The 20,559-nt window shown below is 39.9% G+C and overlaps 1 protein-coding gene across 2 annotated transcripts; it reads right to left on the reverse strand.

Moving 5' to 3' along the window:
* Positions 1-5,722: 5,722 nt before the first annotated feature.
* Positions 5,723-16,728, reverse strand: nudt21 (nudix hydrolase 21). 2 transcript variants are annotated; one of them, XM_061881520.1, is made up of 7 exons: positions 16,423-16,727; positions 15,661-15,861; positions 15,531-15,594; positions 12,126-12,215; positions 6,521-6,596; positions 6,306-6,420; positions 5,723-6,092 (listed from the first exon to the last, which is right to left on the reverse strand). In XM_061881520.1, the coding sequence occupies exons 1-7, from the start codon at positions 16,542-16,544 to the stop codon at positions 6,071-6,073; spliced, it is 690 nt and encodes a 229-aa protein (XP_061737504.1). In that variant the 5' UTR covers positions 16,545-16,727; the 3' UTR covers positions 5,723-6,070. The 2 variants fall into 2 exon arrangements, with proteins under 2 accessions (XP_061737504.1, XP_061737513.1); XM_061881529.1 differs by lacking the exon at positions 12,126-12,215 and having other exon boundaries at positions 16,423-16,728.
* Between the last annotated feature and the right edge of the window lie 3,831 nt (positions 16,729-20,559).

Below are 20,559 nucleotides of genomic sequence, written 5' to 3' on the forward strand. Positions count from 1 at the left end.
ATATCCAATTCACAATGACGTCACCATAGGTCTTCTTCTTCTTCTTTTGTTTTTATGGCGGTTGGCAAGCAACCTTCTGGTGTGCATTACCGCCACCTACTGTAATGGAGTGTGGACCGAGGTGGATCCCTACTCTATATTCTTTTACTTAACCCAGTGTTTTTTAAATATGTGTATATTGCTTTATATCCTATGTTTTCTGAATGCAATCCTAATATACCTCCCACTTCTAACCTAATATTTTCTTTTGCTAACTTATTTTCCAGTATTTCTCTTTCTCTATTATATTTCCTACATTGTATTAAGACATGGTCAACATTTTCTATCTGGTGGCAAAAATCACACAGTCCTGTAGTATGTTTGCCTATCAATTTTAGTGAACTATTTAGATATGTATGGCCTAATCTCATTCTAGTAATAATGTCTTCTTCTTTCCTATTTCTACCCCCTCCTCTCATTAGACCTACTTTCCTCTGGACTTTGTAAAACTCTCTACCTTTTGTTTCCTTATTCCAATTATCCTGCCACTTTTTATTGTGTTCTATCTTAATTATGCTCTTCACTTCTTCTTTACTGTGCTTAATCTCCATGTTTACTTCTGTTTTAGTGGTTGCTTGTTTTGCGTACCTATCAGCTAACTCATTTCCCTCAACTCCTACATGAGCAGGAACCCAGAGAAATGTTACCACACCTCCCGCTTTATTTATTCTGTAGATTGCCTGAACTACTTCATAAACTATATCTATTCTTGTTTCTGATGTTATGTTTTTTATGCTCGTCAATGCACTGCTGGAGTCCGAGCACACGACTACTTTCCTAGCTTTGTTTTCCTCTATCCAGTTAACTGCCATATAAATTGCTACCAATTCCCCCGTAAAAACAGATAGTTTATCACTAATTCTTTTATTCAACACTATATTTCTCTGTGGGATAACTGCAGCAGCTCCTACTTTACTATTTAAAGTTTTTGATGCATCTGTGTATATCATAATATTATCAAAAAACATTTCCTCAATCCATTGTTCTATTTGGTAACTATTTAAATGTCTATTCTTCAGTAACTGCATGTCTACCTTTTGGTTTTCATACATCCAGGTGGTATTGCAGGAATTGGTACTGTAGGGCTCACTTTAATATTGTCAATTTGTGTTTTTTTACATATATCTCCTATTATTCAGCCAAAACTATAAATTGTTTTCTTCCCTTTTTCTTGGCAATTTATTAGCACTTGACGGGTTGGATGTCCTTGCTTGGATCCTTTTAAGTTTGCCCAATACACTGCTGAGAGTTGATCTCTCCTCATGTCCAAAGGTTTTTCATTCATTTCTACTTGTAATGCTGCCACTGGAGTAGATTTAGTAGCTCCACAACATAATCTTAACGCCTGCGACTGGATCCGGTCTATTTTCTCAAGTAGAGTTTTTGAAGCAGATCGATAAATAATGCATCCGTAGTCGATAACAGATCGAATTAAAGTGATATATATTGTTTTCAATGTCAACCTATCAGCCCCCCAATCTTTACCCCTTAAAGCCCTCATTATATTTAACACCTTTTTACTTTTCTCCACTATTTTGCTGATGTGGGTTGACCAGTTAATATTTTTATCAAACCATATTCCCAAATATTTAAATACTTGTACCTCTTCTATATTTTCTCCATAGAGTTTTATTTGGAGCTTGTTTTGTACTTTCCTCTTCGTAAAATTGATGACTTTTGTCTTTCCAACAGAGAATCTTAAACCCCAAGCCGTCCCCCAGTCTTGAACATTATTTACCGCTTTTTGAATCTTCTTTTCTATATGATTTGTATTTCTACCTCTTTTCCACATCACTCCATCATCAGCAAACAATGCCACCTCCACTAACCCTTCCACTTCACTAAAAACTTCATTTATCATGATGGAAAATAGTACTGGACTTATTATACTCCCTTGTGGGGTCCCATTTTCCACTTCGTATTCTCTGCTATATTCATTCTCTATTTTTACTAATAATGTTCTACTTGTTAAAAAGTCTTTTATCCATCTGTACATTCTTCCTCTAATCCCAATCTTATTTAGTTTCATCAGCAACCCCTGTTTCCACAACATATCATACGCTTTCTCTATGTCAAAAAATACCGCAATTATACTTTCTTTATTTATTTGTCCCTTTCTAATTTCCTCTTCCAGCTGCACTGCTGGGTCATTTGTGCTTCTTGCTTTGCGAAAACCACTTTGGTAGTTTTTTATAATTTCTTTTGACTCTAAATAATATATTAATCTTTCATTAATCATTTTTTCCATTACTTTGCCCAAATTTGAGGTCAATGCTATCGGCCTATAATTTCCTGCCTCTTCCGGATCTTTCCCTGACTTGCATATTGGAATTATTACAGCTGTTTTCCACTCATCTGGTAATTTTCCTTCTTCATATATCCTATTATATAATTTCAAGACCACTTCTTTGCCGATGCTACCTAAATTTTTGATCATTTGATAACTCACCAGGTCTTTCCCTGGCGTCGTATGTTTAACTTTTTTTAAAATTCGAACCATTTCATCCAAAGAAAATGTCATATCCATAGTGTTGATAAAACTATTATCGTTGTCTTCCTTCATTTCCTCAATATTTAAACTAATTGTTTCTTCTCTCTTTTGTTTTTCTACATTTCTCAAATTATCATTACTGTGCACTTTAACAAAGGTTTTTGCTAAAAGTTCTGCTTTTTCTTTATTTCCTCCCACACTCCGCATTCCATCTTTCATCACATGATTTTTATGTTCTTTTCTGACATTCTCTTGATCATTCCCCACACTTGGCTTAAAGGAGTAGTTCTATTTAGTGTTTCACAAAAAGTTCTCCAATGGTGTTTTCTTGTTTTTTTGATAACATACCTTACTCTAGCTTGATGCCTTTTATATTGGATCATGTCTTGGAAATTATGTGTTCTTCTCAGTATTCTAAATGCTCTATTCCGTTCTTGTATTGCATCTGTGCACTCTTGTGTCCACCACGGCACTATCTTCCTTCTTCTCCCTATACTATTCCTTGGTATGCTCTGTTCGGCTGCTTCTATTATGCACTTTGTTATATCTGTATTTAATTGTTCAATATCTTGATTTATATCTACTTCCTTTAAAGTTATGTCGGTAATTTCCCTAAATTTCCCCCAGTCACCATGATTATACTTCCATCTTCCTTCTGTCCTAGTGCTTTCTGTCCTATGATTTATGTTTATGTGAATGAAGATTGGATAGTGATCACTTCCCACTCCACCTTTCCTGCTAACCCTTGTGACACTAGTGTTAAATCTATTGCTGTTTCTTTACCCGTGACGACATCTAACCTTGTTCCCGACCCATCATTCACACACACCAGTTCTTTTTCCTCCAAAAGTGCTTCCAATGTATCCCCATTCCAGTCATCCCTTTCACCCCACATTGTGCTATGTGCATTAAAGTCACCACACCAAATAATATTGCCACTCCAGTGCTCCATTATTGTTTCTAGTTGGTGAATTTCTAATTTCTTGCATGGATTATAGAAGTTTAGTACTTTGTATCTTTCTTTATTATTCCATACTTCTACTCCTACTATCTCTAGTTCTTGTTTTAGTTTTAATATTGAATAATGCATATCTTCCTTAATAAATATGGCACATCCTCCTCCTTGCCCATCATTCCTATCTTTACGTATCGTTATATATCCTTTTATTATAAAGTTTAATTTTGGCTTCAGCCATGTTTCTTGAATACATATTATATGTGGTTTATTTTTCATATTATTAATATATCCCTTTAATTCCTGTCCGTTTGCTATCAAACTTCTGGCATTCCACTGAACAATTAACATGGCGTTGGATTGTGGTAACATGACTCGGTCTCGTCTACTCTCTGTAGCTCACCTTGCACCTGTTCCCAGGATAGTTCTTTTAAATTTAAAAACTTTGCTGCTGCTTTGACAATTATTTTGATTTTCTCAGTCTTGTTTCTAGCCTGTTCTGTACAATTTATTACATAAGCCAGGAATACAACTATTTTGTCCATGGAAATTCCTGTATTTGCTGCCTCTTGTTTTTTATTTCTTGAACTATTTTCACTTCTGTCCTGTTCTGCACTTTCTTGATTTCTTATTTTAACTGCCTCTGCGTATGTAATATTTCTTTCAACTCTGATTTGCTGTACTTCTGTTGCCTGTTTTCTTATGATGCAGCCCCCATACGCTGCTGTGTGATTCCCGCCACAATTACAACACTTGATCTGTTCATTTTCTCCACATTGTCCATATTCATGCTCTCCTCCACACCGTCCACATCTCATCTTAGCATGACACACACTACTATGTGCCCATAGCGTTGGCACTTGAAACAACGTACTGGGGGTGGCACGTAAGCTCTAACATAGAAGCTTAGATACCCAATCATGATTCTCTCTGGTAGGACCTCCTCTGCAAATTGCACTAGCACGGATTCGCTCTCAGTCTTTTCACCGTTCCTAAATGCCATCATTCTTTTCATCATAGTGACAGTTCCCCCTTTTATTTCTTTTTTCAGATCATCTAAATTTTCTCCTCTTGGGATTCCTGTCACGACTCCTCTTGCCCCCTTTCGTTCTCCCACTTCAATTTTTTCCTTTATTATTTTGTTGCACAGTTTTTGCAATCGCATTGCTTTGTTCTTTTGCTCTCCATTTTTGCATTTAATCAACAGCCTTCCGTCCCTGAGCACCTTCGCTATCTCCACCTCTCCAATGTCCTTCTTTAATCCCTTAACCAGTGTCATCAAACTAATGTCATTCATATCTTGGTTTGATTTAAATGTATAAATTATCTTATATTCATCCATCATAACCCTTTTCATCTTAATCGTCTTCATGCACTCTTTTAGTACTCGACTTTCCTTCACTCCCCTTCTTTCCTCTCTCCCCTCTAGTCCTATCCATTTCCATACTATCCTCATACATCCCGTCACTATCCCCTTCCATCTTGATCCAGTCACAAAACAGCTTATGCTCAACCGCCAAAATAGATTTAGATACTCTCGCCGCCGCCAAATTCACTCCAAATGTTTGGTAGTTCCGCGTCTCTCCTTCCAGAAGCTTCCAACCTCTCGCCAACCAGCAGTGCCCGTCACCATAGGTGGTCTTTTTAGTCGCAGATAAATGACGTTAGCGGATGCGTTGTCGAACCTGATTGGAAGCTCATACACATAGACATCTTATACAAATAAAAAAAAAAAAAAGCTTGTACATATAATACGTGTTTTAAATTTACACTTGATAAAACATTGTCCCACATGCTGTTTTTTTTTTTACAAGAAACATCCCCCATTGTCATGTTGAAATTAACATGTGCCTGACAGATGTTCCTTCCGTTTTGCGTGTTAACATGCCTTCTGAGGATTTGCAGTTAATATTTGAATAAAAACTAAGTGATTGTTGTCACTTAAAAATGTTCCACTTAACAATTTAGGCAGCTCAGAAAAACAATGTGATTTATATGAACGTTATATTCACAGAGCTCTGTATACTGCATTTTTTTAATTTATATTGACCTTCACATTAAACATGAGCCCACTGCTAACCCATCTGATTAAAAAAAAAAAAAAAAAGTGCAGCACCTCAAATTTCACATAAACCTTTGTATTATGCACCACTGTTAACACCACCAAAGGTGTCAAAAATGTCTCAACAATAAGCAATTAATTTTTTCAGCTAATTTTATAAAAACATATGCAAATACATATTCAATTTTTTTATTAAAAGAAAAAAAAACAATACAGTTTAAAATAACAGCAAACACAATGTTATGGTTGGTGTTAATCAAACCTTTTTTGAGAAGGCTTAAAATCAGAAGTGAACATAATGCAAAAGAAATGTGTCTACAACAAAAACTAGCAGTTTATCAAGATAAAAAAAACATTGTTTTTCCGCTAACCATCCCTGTGGACTGTCAGAATATTCAGTACAGGACACATTTCTCTGATGTAAAAGTAGAGCCCAAGATAAGAAGTGTATTTCTCGCTCATCTTCTCATCAAATTTTACTTTGACTGAGCTGCACTCACAGAGACAGCCAGATGAACTTCAATTAGTTGTAAATGAAGTTGAACCTGTGGAAAAAAATAATGGAAAGTGTTTAAGATTCAAGTCAACAAAGATTCAGAACTTTCCAGATCTCAACTCTTACAGCCGTGCATATTTACATCGTATGGACTTAGATTTTCCACTATACTCATAAAACAAGAGAATAGCAAGGAATACACTCTTAAAGTGTACTTGAAAAAATTTCAATTGCTCAATTTGCATTAATCTCAAAACATTACCGGCTAAGTAGCTGCGGTAGACTGGAAATGATGGGTCCGTATCCAGGGGCGTTGTCATATAGCTCAAACAATGGCGCTGCCACCAGTTTGTAATTTTTTGGAACAGCAAATAGTGCTGTAAAAAAATTAATCAAAGAAGCCTCATATTTTCATTCATGATTTGTCATTAATTCGGCTTCAAGACCAAAACAAAGGCACATTGTGGTATACTTTACCCTTTTCCTGCAGCTGAACCAGGAACAGTTTTTTATGCTCCTTAGGTTTGGTAATGTGAGCTGGAATGTAAGGATACTGCAAGACAAAAAGAAAAGAGTGTCCAAAAGCAACTCATTTTGCTACCAAGAGTAGGGTGGTTGATAGGGGCCAACATGCAGCAATGTCTTAAACACACACAAAACATACGCAATACTAGGAAAACCAAACAGAAGTATGATGAAACCGGACGTTTGCATACTAGGAAGTAAGATCCATAGATGTGAATACTGCCTCTGACGCTGCATTCCAGTGGAACAATGCGTCAATGCTGCTGCCATCTTGAGCAGGGGGAAGCAGTGCCCATTTACAGCATAAAGGCTGGAATATATTATCTCATAGCATAGCTTGCACAGCTCTCCACGGCGTGTTGTTTGCCTAGTGTGTGTGTGTGACAATCATTGGTACATTAACTTTAATTTATAGTTCTTCCCAAGGGTGACACCAAACTTGTAGTTCTCTTCCAAAACACTAAGGAGCAATGTCTCCAGAAGGAGCAACTGCAGACTAGATACTGTGTATTTCTTTCCTGTGACGAGTGACGATATACTACCACTGAATGCAGCTGAGATAGGCTCCAGCACCCCTCGCGACCCAGAGAGGGACAAGCAAGAGGAAATGGGTGGATGGATGAACCACAACATTGACAAATTTGTCTACACTGGAAATAATCATTCACAATAAACAGGTTACTTTTAATGGACATTTTACTTAAAAACCTTTGTGAAGAGGGACTGTGCAACTTCTGAACGAGTCGTGGCACGGGATGTTATTTGCAACGATATTCAGCCGTTCAGGACATGGGACAAAAGAGATCCAACATGTAATTGTAAATAAAGAAAACATTTAAATAACTATTTAAGGTAACGACATGTTAGTATTTATCTCTATGGTCATGTTCACAAATGTTTGTAAATATACCAAGCCTAAAATATTTTTACGTAAAATGAGAAGTATTGTGTGTAAGAGAAAAAGACATGTGTGCATGAGAAAGAATGTGTCGGATTTGCACCTGTTGGCACAAAATTTGTAATAAAAGTTAAGAGTTGTACTTTCACTTTGACTTCTTCCGGATTCATCAACAACACAATAAGCCAAAAAACATACATTCATTGATTATTTTTAGAGCTCACCAAGATTAAATACAAAATAGCAGTTTTCGTGCAAATATTTAATCACTGTGGTTTTATTTCACACAATTTGTGCATTTTAAGCACAAAGTCTGCTCGCTTGTGTTCAGGGATCTTCCATGGCAAAAACTGACCAATCACAGCTCTGCGTCCTGCGTCGCCGGTGACACAAACCTAGGATTTTTGGGAGGTGTACGTAGTCTACGCGGGAGGCTACGCAGGGGGAGAAAAGACAACGGCGTCGCTTACGCAAGCTACGCAAGAGTATACACCAGGCTTAAACCAACCGAGACAGAGGTCTATCAATGGTCAAAATTTTGGAGCTAAACAAATGTACACTGGTCTGACGCAAGCCCTGCTCAAGATGGTAGCCGTGTTAATGTGGCTGACAAGCCTGAAATCCACATCTATGTATAGTAGATATGAGTAAGCACTAGCAGTGGTGCCAGGTCAGAGGGATATACAAACCCCGTTTCTATAGGAGTTGGGAGATTGTGTTGGATGTAAATATAAACGGAATACAATGATTTGCAAATCCTTTTCAACCTATATTCAATTGAATGCACTACAAATACAAGATATTTGATGTTCAAACTCAAACTTTTTTTTTTTTTGCAAATAATTTAACTTAGAATTTCATGGCTGCAACACGTGCCAAAGTAGTTGGGAAAGGGCATGTTCACCACTGTGTTACATCACCTTTTCTTTTAACAACACTCAAACGTTTAGGAACTGAGGAAACTAATTGTTGAAGCTTTGAAAGTGGAATTCTTTACCATTCTTGTTTGATGTACAGTTTAAGTTGTTCAACAGTCTCAGGTCTTGTCGTATTTTACGCTTCATAATGCGCCACACATTTTCGATGGGAGACATGTCTGAACTGCGGGCGGGCCACGAAAGTACCCGCACTCTTTTACTACGAAGCCACGCTGTTGTAAACCGTGGCTTGGCATTGTTTTACTGAAATAAGCAGTGGCGTCCATAACGTTGTTTGGATGACAACATATGTTGCTCCAAAACCTGTATGGAACATTCAGCATTAATGGTGCCTTCACAGATGTGTAAGTTACCCATGCTTTGGGCACTAATGCACCCTCATACCATCACAGATGCTGGCTTTTGAACTTTGCGCCTATAACAATCCGGATGGTTATTTTCCTCTTTGCTCCGGCGGACGCCACGTCCACAGTTTCCAAATATAATTTGAAATGTGGACTCGTCAGACCACTTTTCCACTTTGCATCAGTCGATCTTAGATGAGCTCGGGCCCAGCGAAGCCGGCGGCGTTCCTGTGTGTTGTTGATAAATGGTTTTCGCTTTGCATAGTAGAGTTTTAACTTGCACTTACAGATGTAGCGACCAACTGTAGTTACTGACAGTGGTTTTATGAAGTGTTCCTGGGCCCATGTGGTGATATCATTTACACACTGAGGTCGGTTTTTGATGTAGTACCGCCTGAGAGATCAAAGGTCCATAATATCATGGCTTACGTGCAGTGATTTCTCCAGATTCTCTGAACTTTTTGATGATTTTACGGACCATAGATGGTAAAATCCTTAAATTCCTTGCAATAGCTTGTTGAGAAATGTTGTTCTAAAACTGTTCGACAATTTGCATACAAATTGGTGACCCTCCCCCCATCCTTGTTTATCAATTACTTAGCATTTTATAAAAGCTGCTTTTATACCAAATCATGGCACCCACCTGTTCCCTATTAGCCTGCACACCTGTGGGATGTTCCAAATAAGTGTTTGATGAGCATTCCTCAACTTTATCAGTATTTATTGCCACCTTTCCCAACTTCTTTGTCACGTGTTGCTGGCATCAAATTCTAAAGTTAATGATTATTTGCACAAAAAAAAAATTGTTTATCAGTTTTAACATCAAATATGTTGTCTTTGTAGCATATTCAACTGAATATGTGTTGAAAATTATTTTCAAATCATTGTATTACGTTTATATTTACATCTAACACAATTTCCCAACTCATATGGAAACGGGGTTTATACAAATAGATGAGCGAGATGGCCAGATAAAAGCTGGTTCATCCATCCATCCATCTTCTACCGCTTATTCCCTTTGGGGTCGTGGGGGGAGCTGGTGCCTATCTCAGCTACAATCGGGCGGAAGGCGGTGTACCCCCTGGATAAGTCACCACGTCATCGCAGGGCCAACAGTGAAAAGGTAAATTTTCTGTATTAAAACCTTTTTTTACACAATATTAGCAAGCTACCGTTTGCAGTCAGCTCAAACGTTTCTCATTGTAATCCCATTGGGTTGAGTTTTTTCTAGCCCTGATGTGTGATCTGAGCGGAGGATTTCATTGTGGCTTGTGCAACCCTTTGAGACACTCGTGATTTAGGGCTATATAAATAAACTTTGATTGATTGATTGATTGAGATGTTTCGCGGTGTTGCTGTTTAGCGGCCGTTATATACAGTCGTGGTCAAAAGTTTTAAAGAACATAATGTCATGGCTGTCTTGAGTTTCCAATAGTTTCTACAACTCCTATTTTTTCTGATAGAACGATTGGAGCACATACTTATTTGTCACAAAAAACATTCATGAAGTTTGGTTCTTTAATGAATTTATTATGAGTCTATTGAAAATGTGACCAAATCTGCTGGGTCAAAAGTATACATACAGTAATGTTAATAGTTGGTTACATGTTCCTTGGCAAGTTTCACAGCAACAAGGCGCTTTTGGTTGCCATCCAGAAGCTTCTGGCAAGCTTTTGGTTGAATTTTTGACCACTCCTCCTGACAAAATTGGTGTAGTTCAGCTGAATTTTTTTGTTTTCTGACATGGAGTTGTTTCTTCAGCATTGTCCACATGTTCTCAATGGGGTTTAAGTCAGGACTTTCGGAAGGCCATTTTAAAACCTTAATTCTCGCCTGTTTTAGCCATTCCTTTACCACTTTTGTTGTGTTTTTGGGATCATTGTCCTGTTGGAATGCCCAACTGTGCCCAAGACCCAACCTCCGGGCTGATGATTTTAGGTTGTCCTGAATAATTTGGAAGTAACCCTCCTTTTTCATTGTCCCATTTACTCTCTCTAAAGCACCAATTCTATTGGCAGCAAAACAGGCCCAGAGCATAATACTACCACAACCATGGTTGATGGTAGGCATGATTAAAATCCTCCCATTTTCTCCTCCAAACATATTGCTGGGTATTGTGGCCTAACAGCTCAATTTTAGTTTCATCTGACCACAGAACTTTCCTCCAGAATTTCTTAACTTTGTCCATGTGATCAGCAGCAAACTTTAGACAAGCCTTAAGGTGTCGCTTCTGGAGCGAGGGCTTCCTTCTTTCATGGTAGCCTCACAGTCCATGGCGATGCAAAACACGCTTGACTGTGGACGCTGACACCTGTGTCAAATCATTTAGTACCTGCTTTTTGGTGCGTCTCGGTTGACTCTTGATCATCCTGACCAATTTTCGCTCAGCAGCAGGTGGTAGCTTGCGTTTTCTTCCTGATCGTGGCAGTGACAAAACTATGCCATGCACTTTATACTTACGAACAATTGTCTGCACTAATGCTCTTGGGACCTTAAGCTTCTTTCAAATGGCTCCAAGAGACTTTCCTGACTTGTTCAAATCAATTATTAGTTTAAGATCGGTGCCGAGTTCCTTTGACTTTCCCATTGTCACGTTTGTAACCGAGTATAATGACTGCATCACATGAGCCCTATTTAAATGGGCTCTGAGAAGTAAACAGGTGTTGTCATTCATAATCATTCACATAAAGTTAAGAGGCTATGCCATGAAGCTAATTTGATTGTAACTTTTCTACATCACCAAAATTGATAATGTATGTTGCTGTATGTATACTTTTGACCAAGCAGATTTGGTCACATTTTCAGTAGACCCATAATAAATTCTTAAAAGAACCAAACTTCATGAATGTTTTTGTGACAAACAAGTAAGTATGTGCTCCAATCACTCTATCACAATAAAATAATTATGTTCTTTACAAGTGTATGTCAACTTTTGAACACGACTGTATATCAGATGGACAGGACCTAGTTTATTTACTTCTGCTCCTCTGGAAAGACAGAATAAACAGTTTTTAGCTTTACTACAACTCCCCTTATCACATGATTACTCGCTGATTTGTGAGATCTTGTAAAATACTCTGCTACTTTGATGCATGGCAGATCCACATCAATGCGCATTAGAACGGCAGCGAGGACTGGCGGACGACAGAGAAGTTCCGTGGCAGTGCCTTTTAGCAGCCATTATGCATCCAGTGGAAATCCGGGGTGACTGTGCTTTGGACATTGCTGCGTGTTTGCCCCTTTTGGCCATACAGTAGAAATCTCACATGATTCCTCATTCTGGGTTTTCTGATAAGAACAACATTTTCTCACTAAATACTTAGATATGACTAAATCTGAAACTATTGCTATTAATCTTGTGGATGGAATGTACAAACCTGTGGAGGCTCAAAGTTAGGGCGCCACCAGTTGCCAATGCTGTCGTCAATTGCCCACTCCTGTTTCACTCCATCTTGCCGTCCAAGAATCTAATGTACAATTAAGTAACAATATCAACCCTGCAATCAATGCAGACAAACAGACAACATAACCTGTAACTAAGGATGGGAATTGATCAAATTTTTCCAGTTCCAATTCAACTTTCGATTCTGCTTAACAAGTCAGTTCCTTAACGGTGGGTGCTCTTATCGAATCTTATTTAGGGAAAAAAAGAAAAAAAGGTGGAATAGCCTCAATTTTGTTTAGTTTAGAGAAAATATGACATTGGAAAACCTATAGTGAGGTCACATACGTAGCATAAAAGAAAAAAATGTAGTTGAAAAAATAAAAAATTTAATAGTAGAATTTAACAAAATAAATCATGTGGAAATGACAAGAATGTAACATGTGATATTGACTTATTACATGCAAAGTGAGATATGTCGAGCCTTTTTTTGGTTATAATTTTGAAAACTGTGGTTCATAGTTTATGTAAACCTTTAATTGAAAATCTCAGAAAATGTTGTGTTTCAAAAAGTACAAGCAAAGATCATCGAAATGATAAAGGCTTGACATACCTCACTTTGCATGTAATAAGTTGATATCACATATTAGTTTCACATTTGAAGTTAATTTTTGACATAAATGGACATGTATACAATATTCAATTTTTTTTGTTTAACCTGTATATTATAATGAATTAGAGCAAATTTGGATTCATCAACTTCTCTGACTATAACTGAACGTTCACCAACTGAAAATTAGGAGTGTCTACTGTAGCAAATTGACCACAAACTTAGTCGCTGCTCTGTGACTTTCGTCTAGTGGCAGACGTGAACTGGAGCAGGAACAGCTCGCCATGGAGTCGGTCAAAATCTGTTTCTCATCATGCTCATCTACAAAACCCAAAGCCAGTGAAATTGGCACGCTGTGTCAATTGTAAATAAAAACACAATACAATGATTTGCAAATCCTTTTCAAACTATAGTCAATTAATTAGACTGCAAAGACAAGATACTTAACATTCGAACTGGAAAACTGTTATTTTTTGCAAACATTAGCTTATTTGAAATTTGATGCCTGCAACATGTTTCAAAAAAGCTGGCACAAGGGAGGAAGGGAATAATATCTATATAGAGCTTTTTCTCTAGTGACTCAAAGCACTTTACAAAGTGAAACACAATATCTAAGTTACATTTAAACCAGTGTGGGTGGCACTGGGAGCAGGTGGGTAAAGAGTCTTTCCCAAGGACACAATGGCAGTGACTAGGGTGGCGGAAGCGGGAATCTAACCTGAACCCTCAAGTTGCTGGCACGGCCACTACCAAGCGAGCTATACCGCCAAGTGGCAAAAAAGACTGAGAAAGTTGAGGAATGCTCATCAAACACTTATTTGGAACATCCTACAGGTGAACAGGTTAATTGGGAACAGGTGGGTGCCATGATTGGATATAAAAGCAGCTCCAATGAAATGCTCAGTCATTCACAAACAAGGATGGGGAGAGAGTCACCACTTTGTGAACAAATGCATCAGCAAATTGTTCAACAGTTTAAGAACATTTCTCAATGAGCTATTTTAAGGAATTAAGGGATTTCACCATCTACAGTCCGTAATATTATCAAAAGGTTCAGAGGATCTGGAGAAATCATTGCACGTAAGCGGCAAAGCTGAATTCCAACATTAAATGCCTGTGACCTTCAATCCCTCAGGCTTTAAAAACCGACATCAGTGTGTAAAGGATATCACGGGCTCAGGAACACTTCAGAAAACCACTGTCAGTAACTGCAGTTCATCGCTTCATCGGTAAGTGCAAGTTAAAACTATACTATGCAAAGCAAAAGCCATTTATCAACAACACCCAAAAATGCCACCGGCTTCGCTGGCCCCAAGCATATCTAAGCTGGAATGATGCAAAGTGGAAAAGTGTTCTGTGGTCTGACAAGTCCACATTTCAAATTATTTTTGAAAACTGTGGACATTGTGTTGTCCGGAACAAAGAGGAAAAGAACCATCTGGATTGTTCTAGGCGTAAAATAAAAAAGCCAGCATTTGTGATGGTATGGGGGTGCAATACTGCCCAAACCATGGGTAACTTACACATCTGTGAAGGCACCAGTAATGCTGAAAGGTACATACAGGTTTTGGAGCAACATAGTTTTCCATCCAAGCAACGTTATCATCGACGCCCCTCCTTATTTCGGCAAGACAATGCCAAGACACGTGTTAAAACAGCGTGGCTTCATCGTAAAAGAGTGCGGGTACTAGACTGGCCAGCCTGTAGTCCAGACCTGTCTCCTGTTGAAAATGTGTGATGCAATATAAAGCTTAAAATACCACAACGGAGACCCTGGACTGTTGAACAACTTAAACTGTACATCAAGTAAGACAAGGAAATAATTACATCTGAAAAGAGTGTTGTTAAAGGGAAAGGCCATGTAACAGTGGTAAAAATGCCCCTGTGACAACTTTTTTGCAATGTGTTGCTGCCATAAAATGTTTAAGTTAATGATTATTTGCAAATCAAAAATTAAGTTTCTCAGTTCAAAAATTAAATATCTTGTCTCTGCAGTCTATTTAATTAAATATAAGTTGAAAAGGATAAGTTGATTGGCAACACTAATATGGCTCTAAGGTGTGAATGTGAGTGTGAATGTTGTCTGTCTATCTGTGTTGGCCCTCCAATGAGGTGACGAGTTGTCCTGGGTTTACACTGCCTACCGACCGAATGCAGCTGACATAAGCTCCAGCGCACCCCGCCCCCCCCTCAACCCCCTCGATCCCGAGAGGACAATCCGAGGAAATGGATGAATAAATAGGATTTGCAAATCATTGTGTTGTTTTTATTTACAAATTACACTGTGTGCCAACTTCGCTGGTTTTGGGTTTTGTAAATGAGAATGCATTCATTTCAATTTACAAAAAAATGGTAACATGATAGGCGGTGAGTTACTACCTGCTGTATTCAGATGACGTGCTAGCATTACCGCTGCCAGGGAAGGGATTGGAGCGGTTAAAAAACGTGACTTTCACTTATAATTATAGCATGCTTGTGTGTTTAAATGTTTCAGCATAATGCTAATCTGTCCTCCTCTTGATGAAATAGCAGCCTTATAATTATTACAAGTTGCGCATTTGCAATCTTTTCTCTTAAAATATTTGCGTTTGTTTCGCCATCTTAAAACCTAACATCACTACATAGCACGCTTGTGTTGAAATGACATCATCCCCACGCGGAAGCCTTTATTAGAGAATTGCTTGAAAAAATTGCAAGCGATTCCAAGGAATTGATACACTAAGAACCAATTCTGAACAAGAACCATTTTTTAAATTCCCATCCCTACTGTAACTGTGCCAATTTAGATACCTCGGTCATCAGGCGTTTCAAACCCACCACCTCATCTTCTCCAGCACTCAACTCACCACCAGGCCTGCAGGAGAAAAACAAATCATCAGACAACACCTCGGTTTGACTCCTCTGACAAAAAACACCTCACAGCTTGAAGAAAGTGGTGCCCAGCTGAAGAAGTAAAACATGTGGGAGCCTGTGTTCATGGACAATGAGGACACCCTCAACTGTCCTCCTCATCCCTATCTTCTCAAACTCATCACGCATCCGTTGGAACCTGGCCGCTACAGAGTTGTCCTTCTCGTACAGGGGCTCCTTGGTCCCAAACGTGTAGTTAGTGAGAGGGTATCTGAAAACACATGACGGGCCATCATGACGCTATCGGAATGAAAAATTCTCAGCTCCATTTTCATTTAATCCTTTCCAACCCAGGTCAGAACAGTGAATAAAACATAAAATACTATCTAGACCCCAGAAACGCTCAGCAGTTCTTGATTTTTTCAAAAATTTGGGCCACAAATTAATATTTATGTACATGAATTAAATATATTATTAGAAACAAAACTCAAAATGACGCAGTACAGTAACTGTAAACTACAACCACATGAATAAATCAACACCTAAGTAATGAAACTCATTCTAAAAGCATAACGATGCATTTTAAATTGGACTCCCCCTTTGAAATGTATGACAAATAAAGTATATAATTCAATGATTCATAAAAATAACAGCCACTTCTATCAATCAACAATTACATCCGAGGCTATGTGCAGCCAATTAATAATGGCGTGGCACTGCTGTGCAACGCTTGGTGTACATTTAAATGCTTTATTTAAACAATGTACACATTTAATTTCATTGTATTATCTTTAAATGATTAATGTACCCCACACATAAACGTATAACTCACAGGTTGATAGTTCTCTCCAGGGTGAGAGGCTTCGCCGGGGCAGGCATGTATTTGCTTCCAAACGGAGCGCTTCCACCGCGCGGCCAACCTGAGTTCGAGCGACTGGGAGGCACAACAGACATCGCTTATGTGCGCACAGTTAGGTTAAGCCTCCCCGTAGATGTAATTCAATCAAATCTGCTTTATATCTCACGAAAAATTTAGTTTACAACGCAAAAAGAAAATACTACAATGGAGAGAACACAACAATCACTCGACCGTCGTTCCCTTCGTCCCGCCTTTTCCGGGTGAAAGGCTATGTTCTGCAGGGTGCTGCCGCCAGCGACACCTGCTGGTTGGGATAATTAACATATTCCGTAAGGCACTTTGGGTGAGTTTAAGCTCTTTTCGTTTTTTCTAAGTAGGCAAAAATCTGTTTTGGTTGTTGTTGGTTAAATATTTTGTGTTTGAATGCATACTATTTGTTTTGTTTAAATATTGTGCATGTTATAAACAAAATTGACTGTTTTTTCATCTGACCCACTAGCATTCCGTTGATCTTTTCTCAGTTGGGCTGCAACTTCGTATTTTTCGACATAATGAGTCTCATAGTGAAGAAACGTGTTGCCTACAGACAAAGGGCCTATGTTCCGAATTAGCCTCTGGGAATAAACATAAATATTACTTAAATAGCTTTTTTAGAACACTCTAGCCATGTTTCTCCATTTTGACAGGCATTTTAGCTAACAGCAGATGGCGTCTTGCTACTTGGGAGTACATGGAGAGTTTCAAAAATGCATATTTGGGGTTAAAACGATCTCCATCCACACAAGTGTAGTTTCAAAACTGTTTATATCTACACACAAACGCATACACTTGTGTCATGCACATTTTGTCCAATCAGAAGCCTGAAAAAGCAGCAATAGCTGACTTTGTGGCATTACATGTCTATTATGTTTATTTTGATGGCATGTACATTATATGTACCACCAGCCTGCATGTACACATATCCCTGGGAACTTTATTTATCTTTATTTTTCAGTGTCTAAAGCGCGCATGCATGCCTGTGCTACTGGAATCCAACGCTCATAGAATGATAACACGTTCAGCAACATGATGATGCCGCGTTCAGCAACATGTTGATGTATTACATGTGCAGTCAAGTGTACATTATTTCTAAAATTATCCACACTATAGAGCCAAGGAAACCCTTTTGCATGTTTAAGTGCCTATTCAAAGCACACGGACGTGCGTGTCACTGCAAAACTCTTGTGGAATTATTTAAAAGTTAAAGTACCAATGATTGTCACACACACACTAGGTGTGGCGAAATTTGTCCTTTGCATTTGACCCATCCCCTTGTTCACCCCCTGGGAGGTGAGGGGAGCAGTGGGAATCATTTGTGGTGATTTAACCCCCCATTCCAACCCTTGATGGTGAGTGCTAAGCAGGGAAGTAATGGGTCCCATTTTTATAGTCTTTGGTATGACTCGGCCGGGGTTTGAACTCCCAACCAACCGAGCTCAGGGCGGAAACTCTAACAACTAGGCCACTGAGTAGGTTCACTAGGCCACTGAGTATAAATCTTTTAATCATTGATATAGTGATATGGGAAATGTTCACTGAAGTGTATATTGCCTTTAACATCAGTTCACACTACAAGGAAGAGGCTACATCATGTTTTTTTTTGTTGCTTGGTCTCTATTACGCGTGTGAACTGTCGCTCCATCTACAAAAATGGAAGTAAAACACGTGAGTTAACTTCATGATGTGTCGTTAAATAAGGAATAAAAACATAAGATAATGTTGCACCTTTCTTATGACACAGAGCAAAAAGTCTTGCTTGTCAAAGTTGTCCCATCGCGTGGGAGGTTCAACAGCAATTGTATCCAAAACAGCTTACTGTATCTGGGAGTGTCGCAAATCCCATTTCACTCTATTTCTTATTAATGTTGAGTGAAAATAGCAGCATGTTTACGTTCAAACATACAGTAAGGGTGAGTGTGTGGAGAGGATCCACACCATCCGGTCTCTTGGCATCCTTATCTCTGACAACATCTCCCGGTCAGAGAATATTACTGCCGTCACTAAGAAGGCCCAGCAGCGGCTGCATTTCCTGAGAGTCCTCAAGAAGGACAACCTGGACTCCAACCTGCTGCTGACCTTCTACCGCTCATCCACCGAGAGCCTGCTGACATACTCCATCACAGCATTGTACGGCAGCTGCACCGTGTCAGAAAAGGAGAGGCTCCGGGGAGTGGTAAAGGCAGCACAGCGGATCATCGGCTGCCCTCTCCCCTCGCTGATGGACATTTACACCTCCCACTACCTCAACAGAGCTACCAACATTATCGAGAACCGCTTCTACCCTGGCTTTGACCTGTTTGACCTGCTACCCTCAGGAAGGCGCTACAGGATCATCAGGTCTAAGACAAACAGACTCAAGAACAGTTTTTTACCTAAAGCCATAACCACGGTGAACTTTCATAGGCACGGATTTTATAGTTTAGCACCTCTCTGTGTGCAATTTTTACTTTCCATCCACAGTCTGAATGCTTCTATATATGTATATAGTATAATATTTAACAACACATTCAGAACATTCGTTCTCAGGACTGGACTGTGCACCTTGCCCACACTCGTGCTGAGTGCAGCACGCCCAAGCAGCAACAATCCTGCAGCCTGTCAAGATTCAACACACCTGGGTTTTATGAGAGGGAGCAGCATAAAAGCCAGCAGACCCGAGGAACCTTTGCCAGAACGTCGCTATCTTCTCAATAAGCATTACGTCTGGCATTCCCTCCCCTGTACTTTGCTCTTTGCTCTCTCCGAGTGTCCCTTGTTCATGTCCCTTGTGTTTTCCACAGTGACTCCCCTGTCTTCCGTGATCGTACCTTGCCTCTCAACATCCATCCGGATTTCTAACTGCCTTCCTCGATCCACGACCTCCCTGCTCAGACCCAGACCACGCTGCCTCGCTCCTGCCCCCGACATCTTGCCTGCTCACGAACTGCCTCTTCGCCTTGCCCCTCTGGATTTGACGAAGGATACAACCAAAGCTCACAGACAACAAACCCTGGTAACATTTACATTATTAATATTACACATAGTCATCACTCATTCACTTAGAGTAGCATACACGCGCCATGTATCATCAAAGGTTTAAATAAACCTTGTGAACCGCAGTTGTGCCCTGGTTGTCGCCTCCTTCCCTCCTCTGTACATAACAGTACGTTCTGGCCAACAACATGTCGGAACCAGGCGACAACGGCAAGTTCCAGGCCCAGATAGCCATATCTTCCGACCTAGCTATCCTTAGCTCCGTCGTTAGTGAACATCAGGTTCGGGTTACTGCCCTTGAGGATCATCTAGAGAAAGCCTTTACCAAGCTATATTCCAGACTCGACAATATGTGCCTGGGGCCAGTTCTGGACCGGTTGTACCTCCTCGTGCTCCCCCATTCTGTGAACCCGAACACAGCTGTTTGGAACGAGAGCCCAGGATAGCCAGCCCTAAACCCTTTGAAGGGGTCTTTGAACTTTGTAGGGGGGTTTTGGTACAATGTGACCTAATTTTTCGTCACCAACCCTCCCGTTATTCCTCAGACGGCGCCAAGATAGCCTTTATTTATTCATTACTTTCCGGCTTGGCTCTCAAGTGGGCTACGGCTGCTGTGGACAGGACCTTTGGACTCAACTCCGACTATGATGCCTTCTGTGCTGAATTTCGGGCCGTCTTCGATCACCCCGAGGATGGGGGGGATGCGGCCGGACGTCTGCACTCCATCTCGCAGGGCTCAAGCTCCGTGGCAGCCTATACCCTGGAAATCCGGACCCTGGCGGCGGACAGCGGTTGGGAAGACCGAGCGCTCCAAAGCGCGTTCCGTCGCGGCCTCTCTGAGGAGATTAAGGACGGTCTGCTGAGAGACAGACCTACTTCCTGCAAAGACCTCATCAAATTGGCCCTCCAATTTGACCAATGACTTTGTGAGCGTGCAGCTGAACGAGACCAGAGAGCTGCCTCTAGAGGCCAACCTCTTTCCACTTCCAAGGCGGTGTTGAGACGCACTTTCAGTGCCGTATCACCCGGGCCGGGAGCAGGAAAACAATTCGAGGAGGCAGGGGGTTGAGTCAAGTAGAAGTATTTTATTCAACCCAG

The sequence above is a fragment of the Nerophis ophidion genome, linkage group LG02, assembly GCF_033978795.1.
Source record: "Nerophis ophidion isolate RoL-2023_Sa linkage group LG02, RoL_Noph_v1.0, whole genome shotgun sequence".
Classification (NCBI taxonomy): Eukaryota; Metazoa; Chordata; class Actinopteri; order Syngnathiformes; family Syngnathidae; genus Nerophis; species Nerophis ophidion.